Below are 13,804 nucleotides of genomic sequence, written 5' to 3' on the forward strand. Positions count from 1 at the left end.
AGGGCAAACAGATCTTTGGGGCAGGCTTTGTTGAGGCCGGTGTAACCTATACACATGCGCCATTTATTGTTTTTCTTCAACACCAGGACCGGGTTGGCAAGCCATTCTGAAAAAACACCTCCATAATGAAGCCGGCTGCCAGGAGCCGGGCTATCTCTTCTCCTACAATCCTTCTCTTCTCCTCCGATAGTCGGCGGAGAGGTTGCTTGACCGGTTTTGCGTCCGCTCCGACGTGTAGCTTGTGCTCGGCGAAATCCTTCGGAACACCTGGCATGTCCTTTGGGGACCATGCAAAGATGTCTCGATTCTCACGGAGGAAATCGACGAGCTCGCCTTCCTATTTGCTATCTAGGTTTGCACCAATGACAGCAAACCTCTCTGGGTTCTCCGGGTCCAGAGGTATCTTCTTAGTTTCCTTGGACGGCTAGAAGGAGCCTTGTGCATCATATTCCTTGGGGTCAGGGGACAGGGCCGGCTGCTTGCCGGCCATGGCCACGACTCGGTCCAGCATCTTCTTCTCTTCAGCAATCACGAGGGACTCGGCCAGCCGGCTGCTGGCTGCAGCACACTCGGAGGATTTCTTGTAGTCTCCAGCTATGGTGATGATCCCCTTCGAACTCGGCATCTTCATCTTGAGGTAGGCGTAGTGGGGCACAACCATGAACTTGGCCAGGGCAGGTCGGCCAAGCAACGCGTGGTAGGGGCTCTCTAGATCCACCACTTCAAACCAGATTGCTTCACGGCGGAAGTGATCCTTGTCTCCGAAGAGAACATCCATCTTGATCTTGCCGATTGGTGAGCAGGACAGGCCGGGTACGATGCCATGGAACACAGTCCGACTCGGCATGAGTTGCTTCGTCTTGATGTTCAGCTTCTCCATGGTGTCACGGTACAGTATGTTGATGCTGCTTCCACCGTCAATCAGTACACGGGAGAAACGGGCAGCTCGCCTTTCTGTCGCGAGGGTGGCGTCCAACACCAATGCATAAGAGCCGGGAGATGGCATCACCTCTGGATGATCGGCCCGGCTCCAGCTGATAGGCCTCTCGGACCAATGCATAAACTCTGGGTTGTCGGAGGCGACCGCGTTGAGTTCTTGGTGTTGTCGGCGCCGGCTGCGCTTGTCTTCAGTTTGGCTTGTAAAGACGACGTAGGCGGCGTGCTCGTTTGGGAACTCATCTTGAATGGCTCCGACTACTGGTCGAACAGCCGGCTGCTGAGGGGCTGGAGGCGGCGGGCCGGCAGGTGGAGCGGCACCAGCCCCTCGCCTTTGGAGATCCGCATGAGCCAATGGCACTTCTGGGTCATGTGGTTGGACGGCTTCGCGCTGCTGTGGAACTTGCAGGGGGCATCAAGGGTTTGCTAGTAGGAGAAAGACGGCTGCCAAGCCGGCCTGCCGCCCTTCTGCTTCTTGGGCGTGGGCCGTTCTTCAGGTTGTTCATCTTCGACTGTGGCTACTTGCCGACTGGTGGAAGGCAGCATAGGGGCCTTGTGCTTGTTGTCGTTCTGGCAAGGGCGTCGATTGGAGTCGCCCGCCTGCGTCTTGGGAGCCGGAGCGAGCACCTTTCCAGAGGCGTCCACTCGAAGCTCGGTCTTCATTGAAGAGTCGGCCGTGGCGTACTTGTCTGCTATGATCAGCAGCTCGTCGAGGGTAGTTGGCTCGTCGCAGAGGAGTCGGTGCTTGAGGAGGGTGCCCTCTCGGCACCCGGCGGTGAAGTACTCTATGGCTTGAACCTCGTGCACCCCTTCGCAGGAGTTGCGGAGCTCGGCCCAACGCGTGAGGTAGTCGCGAGTTGATTCGCTGGGCCCTTGGACGCACAAGGAGAGCTGGCGGGGCTTGGGAGGCCGCTTGTACGTGCTGGTGAAGTTGCGGATGAAGACTTCCGTGAAGTCTAGCCAGCTGTTGATGCTGTAGGGCTTGAGGCTGTTCAGCCAAGTGCGTGCCGTGCCTTAAAGCATGAGCGGGACGTACTTCACGGCAACGCGCCTGTTGCCATTCGCTATGCGGACTGCGGTGGAGTAGTCGATCAACCAGTCTTCCGGCTTCACGGAGCCGTTGTATTTTTGCGTGTCTCTTGGGAGTGAGAACCCTTTGGGGAAGGGCTCGTCGCGGATGCGGGGGCCAAAGCAAGGCGGGCCGACATCATCTTCTTCTTCTAGCGCCAGGGATCGCGCCAGGCAGTCGATCCGGTGGCGGGCGTCATTCTCGCCGACTCCTTCGCGGTGGCCTAGTCGGCCGCCGAGAGCGGATGCGTAACAGGCGGTGGGGTGGGATATCTCTCCCCACGAGGCGGGGGAGGAGGCGGATCGCCTCGTCGTTCCACAGCTCGGGGGCGGCCTTCTGCGTCGCGCTCAATGGTGAGCCGAGTCCGACTGCGGCTAGCAGCCGGCTCCTTGTCTTTTCTCCCGCGGGCGCCGTCTGCAGTCGGCGTCCGGGATGTCGCGCCGTGCTCTCGGCGTGGGAGAGGACTTTCAGCGCGGGCGCTGGCTTCATGCCTCTCTGCGGCCGCGTCGATCAGCTGCTGGATGCGTCTAGTCATGTAGGAAAGCTCGTCGGCCCCCAGCCCGTTCAGCTCGTCTACGGCTGCCTGAGCGGCACGCGGGTTCTCGAGTGGCGTGGCGTAGACTGGGCGGTCTGCTCCCAGCATGCTGGCGATGGCTGCGCCGCGCTTCTTGACGAAGCCGGCTCGGCTCGGCCCGCCAGGAGGTGGCGTACCGAAGGCGGCGCGGTCGACTTCGCGCTGGTGAGCCTCAGTGAGGCGTCTCGTGGATGCTATCTTCTGGCCCTCCGTGACGAGGGCGAGGCGGCGTGCCTCCAGTGTCTCGGCGTCGGCGTCGGCCGGGATGGGGACGGACAAGTCGTGCAACGCCGCTTGTAGGGCGTCGTGGGCGTTCTCGCCTGAGACGGCGCCGTGGCTGATGACCAGCACCTCAGTGACAGCGTTGCTGCCACTGTCGGCTCGAGGAAGAGGGTCGTCGATGATCACCACGTTGGTGGGGAAGGCGTCAAGCGATGCCGTGTCGGAGTCGACAAGCATCGGGTCGGTGGAGCCGACCGACTCCAACTCCACAGCAAGCTCGCTGGAGACGTGAAGCTGGTCGAGGAGGCTGACGAGGCGGCTCTCGGGGCAGTCTGTGCCCGTGTCGGACGCAGGCTCGTCGGAGATGCGAGCCTCGCCAAGCAGATCGGCGAGGCAGCTTGCCGCGCTGGTCGACGCCTTGCAGCGCGTCGGGGCAAGCGCCATCGTGCGTGCCGGGCTGGCTACGCTCGCTGGGGAGGAAAAGGGTTCCCGTCCAGAACAGGTCTCCGGACGACGGTGCACCTGGCCCCACGGTGGGCGCCAAATGTCGGGTGGTAGGTGCGACATATGCCAACAGGTGGCTTATCATTGTGGGAGCCAGTAAGACATCGCCGGTGCCTGGAAACGGGATAAGGTGAAGACATGCATGCCGGCGAATCTTACCCAGGTTCGGGGCTCTCCGTGGAGATAACATCCCTAATCCTGCTATGCGGGGTCTCCGCATGATCACTAGATCAACACAAGTAGCTACAAGTGGCTCCTTGAGCTGTTTGGCTAGAGGAGGAAGAAGGGCAAGGCTAGCTCTCCTCTTCTCTCTATGTGGTGTCTAAAACTCTAAGAGATCAACCCTTTGCATGGGTGCCCGGGGGGTTATATAGGCCTACCCCAGGGGTACAATGGTAATCCGGCTGGACGCGGGTCCTAGCCGTCAGTGTATGTATTCGCCGGCTTCTCCGCCGACCGTTGGGGCCCGCCGACTGCCGGCCTCTTGGCCGACAGGCCGGCCCCACCGCCTGGGGGTCTTGCCGGTGGCTGGTTACTGTAGCCTCGCCCCTGATGACGAGGGCTTTGTCGAGGTAAGCATGGCTACAGTGCCGCCGCCTAGCGGGCTCTCACTGTAGCCTTACCTCGTCTTGTCTCTTTAATGATACACATACTTCGAGGGAGGGAGGTAGCCGGCTATTGGGAGCCGGCTACGCCCCAGGCCGACTGGGGGAGGCTTGGCCGCCTTCGAGCATCTCTCTGGCTGAAGGGGCCCGCCGCCCGCGGGCCGTACTGGCGCCTGTTGTGGGTGGCGTCATGGTCAACATGGCAACAGTGCCGTGCCGGACGGGGGATGGCCGACCCGTACGGCGCACTGTGGCCACGCGTGCTTCGGGATTCGGGGGTGGCAGGCTGTACTGTAGCCACGCCCCGTCTCATCACCGTGATGTGGGTGCAGCCCTTGAGGGTGCAGTCTTGGCCGGCTTCTGGGAGTCGGTCTTCTTGTGGCCGGCTTCTGGGAGTCGGTCTTCTTGTGGCCGGCTTCTGGGAGTCGGTCTTCTTGTGGCCGGCTTCTGGGAGTCGGTCCCCTTGGGGCCGGCTTCCAGGAGTCGGCCATCTTGTGGTTCTTTTCGGAAAGGTTTTTGAGGCTGGGTCGCCTTCCGGTAGTCGGCCTGTGAGATAGCCGGCCAGGGGAAGGCGGCCCGGTGCTTTGGATGCTTGAAGGCTCGATTAGCCTGATAATTTTTAAAGAGTCAGGGGGAGTCGGTTAGGCTACCCGTGGCCATTTACTCCGACACAATGCCTAGAGCGGGGGACCGGGGTACGACGTGGATAGGGAGATGCTCGGCAGACGGCCACGCAGCGGTCCTACACATAGACCGACGATGATGCAGCAACAATAATAGAATGTTGCAGCAGTAGAAACACCAGTTGCCGGCGGCGGAGAATGGGGATGCGACGGAGGCGTACGCTAACGCAGAGGTAGAGGTGGCCTACACGGCGGCGATGACACCACCTTGATCGGAGAGCAGACAACTGGGATTGCCGGTCCGACAGGGCAGAGTAGCACGTACTGCCGGACTGATACTCTTTTGGATGCGGACATGTAAAAATTAAGCATATTTGCATCTTTTTGGTTGTGATCGGGCATGCGATCCGGCGCGTTGTGTGGATCGGAGTATATTTGAATTTAAATTTACTGGTAAACATATATACATGATAGCGTTGGATGACGGTCTTCAACATCTATGTCCGTGAAGTGGTCTCTTCTATTTATAGACGGATGCGGAAAAAATTTGCGAGTTGCCGTTCAAGATGCCCTGAAGTGTCATACAAGGAGAAGTACTGCTGTAGTGGTCAGCGTATGCCAACCAGCGAACAGCTCGGTCTCGAATCGTATATCCGCTCATTATTTTTGATTTCTTTTATTTCGCTGTCCGACTGACAAATGGGACCCACACATAGGTAGAGGCAGAGCGACAGAACAGCGGAAATGGCCGGCCCTATAAAAACAAACTTGCCTCTAGTGTGACAAAAAGTATCAAGTGGTGTTCCCTCAAAAAAAGAAGTATCAAGTGGTGTATTAGTCAGGAACCCAGCATGCTTCTACAGACTATGTTTACGGTTGGGGCTCCCAGGCGCACAAACAGTGCACCGTTAAGGTTAACGAAAATTGTACCAAAATGTGCTGTTAGATAAGTTAGTGTACCATTTTTCTGGGATTTTTTAGTTTATGTATGATTTTGAAAGTTCCCTGCAAGTTTTTGTACTGCACATGTAATTAACTCATTTTAATAAAGCTAAGCTATCAAGGCCTTTCCAACAAAAAAAACACTGAATTGTACCGAAGAAAAAAAAGCAATAGAAATAACTGAACCTAACTCACGATATTAGGGAGTGTACCCGATTCCGTTCAAGAAAAATCAAAACAACAAGCAAAATCAAAGCAAATCAGCAAACCAACACAAGCAACGACAAAACAAAAGAGTTAAATACACTAGGGGTGCCTCAACTTGTTCGGTACGGTCAGTTTGGTGCCTAAAATTGTAAAATACATGAAACTGATGCTCGAACTTGTCTGGTTGTGCAAATACGGTGCCTCCTTCCGTATCCAGACGTACCCTATGCCGGCATGGAGTGACAGCGTGGCGGTGGCCCACATGTAAGTGGCTGAGAGCAGGGGAGGAGCTGGGTAGCCTACGCGTGAGGAGTCGCCTCATATTTTATTTAATCACGTATGAAAGCCAATAGTAAAAATAAATTGGATGATTTAGAATCCATGCTGAGATCTCACGGTCGCAGATTGTATTGTACGCATAAGCTATCCACCACGCCAAAATATGCACAGTGAACTTTTATAAGGTCGAATTATATATACGGTGTTGCTGTGCAAAAGGTAACTTTGGAGCACGGGCATATTGTGCCAGTTTCTCTTAAGTTCAGAGAATTGGATTTTTACAACTAAAAAGAATTCCAAAATCTTTTATACGTGCACACATAGAAGTGTAATATATTGTGCGAATTTTCATCAAAATTCGCGTTTGTATGTGAGAGATACCAAAAATATACATACATGCAAAATTTTCCTTGTTATTTGTCAAGAATTTTGTCTTTATTGCAGGGCATAATATAACATAATTTTGTACGAAATTTGACAGTCAGAGCACGTGCATACGTTTCTGGTGTGAAAAAAATCTGAACTTTTAAGTGACAATTTTTAACCTTTAAAAAAATGCCCAGTGGCCACCGTGCTCCGAAAATCCGCTTTGGCTGCTACGTACCTCTTCAAGCTATTCCTTTATATATGGCACTCGTTTGGGCCCACACAAGTTTTATTTTTATTTTTCAAGTTTATGTTTATTTTTGGTCTTTCATATTGTTTTTACCTTTTGAAAGAAGAAATGCAAGAAAAAGTTACAGCTGCCATGAACTTAAAAGAAAGCGCTAGTGCATTTCATGTTTTTGGAAAATGTTTCACATGTATTCAAAAGTTATAACGTGTTTACGAAATTTGTCAGGTTCAACATGTTTTAGAATATGTCCATAGAGTATTAACTTTTTTGTGTGTGTAAAATTATCCTTACAATTCTACAAACACGGTTGACATGTTTTGATACATTTCTAGAATTTAATATTACTACACAGTAATTTTCATATATGTTGAATAATTTCAAAAAAATACAATGCTGTCAATTGTTTAATAATTTTGCATTTCAGAAATACAATGAAGATACATCATAATCATGTATCCTTCTGGTCCGGAATGAAGATATATAAATTTACAGAATAATCTTAAATATTTTTTGAAACTTTTAAATCCACATATATTTTTGAAAAAGTTAATTTTACCTCTTCAAAGTACACAATGAAAAAAATAAAAATAAATAGTAACTGCATATCGATAATTATTGTATTTTTTATATGGGAAATTTGCGTGTCATAAAACTAAACAGGAACTTGGAGAAAAAAATAAAAAATAAAACCGGTAGATTACGCATCAGAAAAATTGCAAAGCAACACGTGGAATTGGTCTACATAATTTTCTAGCTATTACTTGTACATACCGGATAGTTTGCCCACGTGGGCAGATCGGGACGTTTGGTAACCTGGAGGTGCAGGTTCTAAACACAGTCATGGAGATCTTTTTTCATGTTATTTCTCTCTAGCATACACTGTATTTGAGGACTTCCCTACATGATTAAATAAAATATAAGGGATGTTTCTGTAAAATAATTCCTCCCTGCACGTATCCACTTACATGTGGGCCACTGCAATGCTGGAACTTCACGTGGGCAGGGCGTATGTTTGGGCGTATGTTTGAATACGGAAAGAGGCACCGTATTTGCACGACTGAACAAATTTGGGCACTAATTTTATGTATTTTGCAACTTTAGGCACCAAACTAACTGTGCAGGACAAGTTTAGGCACCTCCGGTGTATTTAACTCAAAACAAAACATATAGTACGAAATATCCACATTTACCATGTATTCAAAAGGGTTTCTGTGATGAACAATTCAGAGCTCAGTACACCACAAGTCCATCTATAGAGAATTCCAAGATGCGCACCAGACGGTGGCCTCCTCCTAGCGGAGGCACACAGTATCTAAGGAATTGCATAATCTGAGCAGTAATTCACCGCACGGGCTGCTGATTATAGTGGTTCTTGTCTTTCTTCTTTGCTGCCGCAAGCTTTGCTCTCCTAGCGGCCGCCTCAGATGCTGCAATCTTTGCTGCTGCGTCCATCTCTTTGCTCGACTTCTTTTTCTTCATTGATGCTACCTTCTTTATGCGCTCCTTGACATCCACTGAAGCAACATCTTCATCAGGTTCCGCACCAGCAGCATCGTCGACCACATTGTTCTGATCCAGTGTTTCTTCTGCCTCCTTTGAGGACTTGTCTTTCTTAGCTTTCTTCTTCTTGGAGGTCTTACTCTCCAGAGGAGCGGATGCATCTTCCTTTTTCCCTCCATCAGCAGCCTGACCCATACCTTCCTTGTCTGCACAATATGCTCAACATGTGAACACAATGCTTAATAAACTTTCAGAATCACCATCTTCAGGCCTTACAAGAGAAGTCACAAAATTTGAACAGCGCAAAAATTACCGATATAAAGACATATCTAGGTAAGCTCGGTTTCAGAGGATGTTTCTTCTGGAATTATTTAATGGCGAGAAGAAGATATTTTAACTTACCATTTGTTTCATCTTGAGTAGCATTACTTGATTCATGTGAAATTCCCAACTCAGCCAATACAGCATCAAGCTCTTCCAACTCCTTTTTCTTTAACTCCTTGGATAGCTGTCTTTCCGTTTCTTTAGGAGGTACTAGTGGAGCTACAGCTTTCTGAACAGACAGCTCAGAAGGGACAGCATCTCCTGCTTCATGTTCATCCTCAGCAGCGGCATCAACCTCATCATCAAGGCTATCATCTTCACTCTCAATTTCCTGCAGTGTGCAGTTGGCATATGGAGAGTTAACCCTTAATACTACTCCCTCCGTCCCATAATATAAGAACGTTTAGTGTCAAAAACGTTCTTATATTTTGGGACAGAGGGAGTACAAAATATAAAGGGCACATACTATATTTAGAGTAGTGGATGTTTTGTGTGGTCCCACTAAATTTGACCTGAAATCTAAAGCTTTTCTAGAATGTAGGAGCAGCACTCCCAATTTCATTCATCATGAAACCTAGAATCTAAAGCTAACACCGCAAGATATGGAGAAAGCTAAATAAAACAGATCAATTGAAGCACTTTTTCTGTTCAGGTAGTAGGAATTGCTCACAGATCACAACAACGTGACCTCAAATTCAGGTTTTTCCAGAGGCCCAGTAAAGTCACTTCTTATGATACTCGGAATATTCTAGAAGTCAACATAATATCTTATACAACAAAAATCCAGTTGTGTAGAACTCAACAGAATTAAAACTTAAATAAAGATGCAGGATGCTGTTCACAGCACCAAGTCAACATTGTGTACAAGTGGTCCCATGTCACAATTGAGTCAGGCAGAGCAGGGAATTTGCCAAGCCCCAGGCTGGGTACTGGACCGTTGTGGGCTAGGATGAAAGATATCCTTGATTAGACCCAAGATAAAAGGGGGGCAGCCCGGTGCATGTAGCTCCCGCTTGCACAGGGTCCGGGAAAAAAAGCGCTGGGCATAAATTCCTAGATTTGCCTCTGCCCAGTGCATATATTGCGTAAGCACACTAAGCTTAAGGTCAGGCATTCTGCTAACACCTAGCACCTAGGCACAAGCTTAAGCACTTCCTTTTTATCATTGGTTGGACCCAAAACCAGAAGGAAATGCTAAAGGAAAAAAAACGCCCTGGCTGACGGCATTGTTTCACACCCGTGAGTGACAGTCGCTTACAGGGTTTTTTTCCCACCCTGTTTCCTTTGATTCAACGGAAGGCAGAACACCAGCTAGATTTCTGGAGTAAATAAAATGAGAATAAATAAGACCAAATCTGGAAAGAAAATAAATGTATCAGTTTGAGCTAGAACCCTAGAATAACTATGGCCAGACATTTCTTATCCATCAAAAAATCACACTTGCCCAAAAACGCTTCCATGGCACATACCCAAACAGGCAAGTGGTAGTAATGCCACCATCCAAATATATATGTAGATTCCAGCTGATTACACAAGGGACTGACATCAGTATTGTTTGATATGGGCCATTAGTAGTTCACTTTTACAACATACTACCTCTGTAATAGTGACCTAAAACGTCTTATAAAAGTTTACAGAGGGAGTAGTTTTGTCCCACTTAATTATTTGCATTATAGTTTGTCTGCTGAAGGCATACATCAAATGTAGGCAGGTGATTCCGTGCTAATTATGCCAGGTAAATCCTCACACATCCAAATCTATCTTTAACTTAGACCTGATTGCCCAAAGACTATTAGTCTAACATAAATATTCTACAAGATGGGCCGCTAGTAAGTTGTAATCAGTTATCTTATTGTAATCAGGACATTTTTTCACTTAATTATTTGCATTATTGTTCTTCCCGATTCCATAGGCACAAATTAGCTTGCGTCACAAAGCTATAACCAGATTAATTTCTACAGACTAGGTCAGCAAGCATTATACTATCGGTGCCACCAATATCAAGTACTCCATAAATAAACTAATTCTAGTTACATATCGCCATATCCTCACACATCAAATACCCGTGCAACAACATTACCTAAATTGGCTACCTCGTGAACAGCAAATTTGAGCCTTCATAAATAGAGCGTGCCAAAGATCTCAAAACATTCCGGTAACGGAAAAAATTGACAAATCACATTTTCATGCAACGATAAATTGTCCATAGCAGTCAACCGTCCACGTGCTGCCCTATGAATGCATGGCGTGACGCCGCAGAGTTTATTGATGCCGCCAAGACGGCAGACAAAAATTGGCTCATGGTGGGAATTTCTATCCTGAAGTCCCCAATACCACTTGTTCCCACGGCATTACATCATGCCATGCATACAGAACACAAACAAACCGGCACATGAGGAGAGCCTTGCAATAGTGAGGTGTAGCTCAATCGTTGTAGTCCAGAAACAGCACATATGCAAACAACTAAACATGCATATAAGAATATAAAGAAGGGGACACAAGCGAGCAGTGGGAGAAGCGAGGTGGACCTGTTCAAGGGCAGAATGCTCCTTGTCGTCCTCATGGCCGGCATCAGCGTCGTCCCCCTGGGCCTCCCGGACGGGGCACAGCGGCGCGGTGGCGGCGAAGTAGTCATCATCGTCATCGTCCTCAACGTCGGCCCAGGACTTGGCCGTGAGCGGCGCGGGCGCCCAGAACACCTCCGGCTTTTCCACCACCGGCGCCTGCTTCTTCTCGGCCGCCGCCGGCTTCTTCTTCTTCTTCTTGAGCGTCTCGAGCGCCGCGAACACGTTGCCGCTGCCGATCCTCAGCTCCTCGGCGCCAGACCCTTTCCTGTTCCCTCCCCCGGCCATCTCACCGTCACCCGCAACAACAACCGCAACCGCTGCCGATTTGGTCTTGCCTCAGCGCTACCTGGGGTTCTCTGAACTCCCCGATCTGCGGCAAGGCGCAGGCGGGGCACGCGGCCGCGCTTGCTTGATTCGGATCGGGGAGAATCGGGCGCGAGGAACCAAGGAGACACGCCGACGGGCAGAGCTTCCGCGGGTTTGCTTGTTGGAGGCCGGATTGGAATTTGCGCGATTTGGGTTCCGTCGTCTGTTGGGTTAGCAGTGGAGAAGACGAAGAGGGCGGCGGCGGCGGCGGCGTGCGTGCTACTCTACGCCTCTCGCTGCGTTTCGCTTTCGCCACGGCAGATGGTAGTACACCTCGGATCGTATCGTACTCTTATCTGGAGTTGAACGGGAACCTGGATCTTGCAGCCGACACGTGCCCTTACTTCCGGCGGACCTGCGCCCCGCGCGTGCTCCTATTCATGCTCCCGCGCACGTGCCTTGATTTGATTGAAATAAGATAAAGCAAAACATAATCGTAGGATGAAGTGGGAGCACGGATGAAAACATGGGAGGGAGCAAGCAAGCCGGATCCCCTTCCGGCACACTTTCTATCCAGCATCGAAAGGCCACGGTGGAGATCTGAGCCGTCGGAGGGTTGGTCGGACTGTTGACAGATATTAAGTTCACCAGGAGGCATCAACCTGCTAAAATGTCTACAATGAGTTATCTCTTAGAGCGTTTGGATCCCCTTCACTCATTCAAATTCTTTACTCCGCTTCCTCCTTCTGGGTTGTTGGCTCCACGTGCAAAATCGAGAGTAGATAGCATGCTCGGCTACTGATACGTCTCCAACGTATCTATAATTTTTTATTATTCCATGTTGTTTTATTATCAATCTTGAATGTTTTATAATCATTTTATAGTTATTTTATATTTTTTTTTGTACTAACCTATTGACATAGTGCCAAGTGCCAGTTGTTATTTTTTCCATGTTTTTTACATCGCAGGAAATCAATATCAAACGAAGTCCAAATGCCACGAAACTCCGACGATTTTTTAAGGGCCAGAAGAAAGGCAATGGGCCCTGGTTGCACCTGGGGGTGCCCCGAGGGGGGTACAACCCACCAGGGCGCGCCCTGGTGGGTTGTGCCCACCTCGGGTGGCCTCCGGACCGCCTCTTTGCTCCATAAATACCACAATATTCCAGAAACCCTAGAACAAGCGTCGAAATATTCATCCAGCCGCCGCAGAGTCCAGAACCACCAGATCCAATCTAGACACCATTACGGAAGGGTTCACCACTTCCATTGGTGCCTCTCCGATGATGCGTGAGTAGTTCTTTGTAGACCTTCGGGTCCGTAGTTAGTAGCTAGATGGCTTTCTCTCTCTCTCTCGCTGAATTCTCAATACAATGGTCTCTTGGAGATCCATATGATGTAACTCTTTTGCGGTGTGTTTGTTGGGATCTGATGAACTTTGAGTTTATGATCAGTCATATCTTTTTATATCCATGAAAGTTATTTGAGTTTCTTTGATCTCTTATATGCATGATCTCGTATAGCCTCGTATTTCTTCTCCGATATTTGGGTTTTATTTGGCCAACTTGATCTATTTATCTTGCAATGGGGAGAGGTGCCCGGTAGTGGGTTCGATCTTACGGTGCTCGATCCCAGTGACAGAAGGGGAAACGACACGTATGTATCGTTGCTAATAACGATAAAATGACGGGATCTATATCTACCGCCATATAGATAAACGGATCTTGTCTACATCATGTCATCGTTCTTATTGCATTACTCCGTTTTTTCATGAACTTAATACACTAGATGCATGTTGGATAGCGGTCGATGTGTGGTGTAATAGTAGTAGATGTAGGCAGGAGTCGATCTACTAATCTTGAACGTGATGCCTATGTAATGATCATTGCCTGGATATCGTCATAATTATTTGAAGTTCTATCAATTGCCCAACAGTAATTTGTTTACCCACCGTTTGTTATTTTTCTCGAGAGAAGCCACTAGTGAAACCTACGGCCCCCGGGTCTTCTTTCTCATATATTTGCTTGCGATCTACTTTTCCTTTGCATTTTTATTCAGATCTATTAAACCAAAAATACAAAAATACCTTCCTGCATTTTATCTTTATTTATTTTATTTGGCGTTCGATCTGTCAATCTACTACAATTTATCTCACGTCCGCTTGCCAATTTCTGGCGCCGTTACCCGAAAGGGATTGACAACCCCTTTAACACGTCGGGTTGCGAGGTGTTGTTATTTGTGTGCAAGTGATGTTTACGTTGTGTTGCTTGGTTCTCCTACTGGTTCGATACCTTGGTTTCATAACTGAGGCAAATACTCTACTGTCGTTGTGCTACATCATCCCTCCCTCTCCGGGGAAATACCGACGTAGTTCTAGCTACCATTAAGAAGAATTTCTAGCGCCGTTGCCGGGGAGGATCAAGTCAAGATAGTCTCCCGGCCACGCACAATTTCTAGCGCCGTTGCCGGGAAGGATCTTCAACATAACCAGGTTCCTAATCACAAATCTCATCTCCTTGCAATTTACATTA

At 49.1% G+C, this 13,804-nt stretch overlaps 1 protein-coding gene across 1 annotated transcript; it reads right to left on the reverse strand.

Annotated features, from left to right (window-relative positions):
- Window positions 1-7,744: 7,744 nt before the first annotated feature.
- Window positions 7,745-11,616, reverse strand: LOC123180701 (FK506-binding protein 5). The gene is made up of 3 exons (XM_044592814.1): window positions 10,930-11,616; window positions 8,480-8,732; window positions 7,745-8,283 (listed from the first exon to the last, which is right to left on the reverse strand). The coding sequence occupies exons 1-3, from the start codon at window positions 11,251-11,253 to the stop codon at window positions 7,919-7,921; spliced, it is 942 nt and encodes a 313-aa protein (XP_044448749.1). The 5' UTR covers window positions 11,254-11,616; the 3' UTR covers window positions 7,745-7,918.
- Between the last annotated feature and the right edge of the window lie 2,188 nt (window positions 11,617-13,804).

Source organism: Triticum aestivum, chromosome 1D, assembly GCF_018294505.1.
Source record: "Triticum aestivum cultivar Chinese Spring chromosome 1D, IWGSC CS RefSeq v2.1, whole genome shotgun sequence".
In the NCBI taxonomy this organism is placed as follows: Eukaryota; Viridiplantae; Streptophyta; class Magnoliopsida; order Poales; family Poaceae; genus Triticum; species Triticum aestivum.

Excerpts from the sequence above, each read along its gene's own strand:
- LOC123180701 (XM_044592814.1), bottom strand. The coding sequence starts at position 11,253 with ATGGCCGGGGGAGGGAACAGGAAAGGGTCTGGCGCCGAGGAGCTGAGG. Across the intron at positions 8,733-10,929 it reads AGCATTCTGCCCTTGAACAG|GAAATTGAGAGTGAAGATGA; the intron begins GTCCACCTCGCT and ends TGCACACTGCAG. Across the intron at positions 8,284-8,479 it reads TACTCAAGATGAAACAAATG|ACAAGGAAGGTATGGGTCAG; the intron begins GTAAGTTAAAAT and ends CATATTGTGCAG.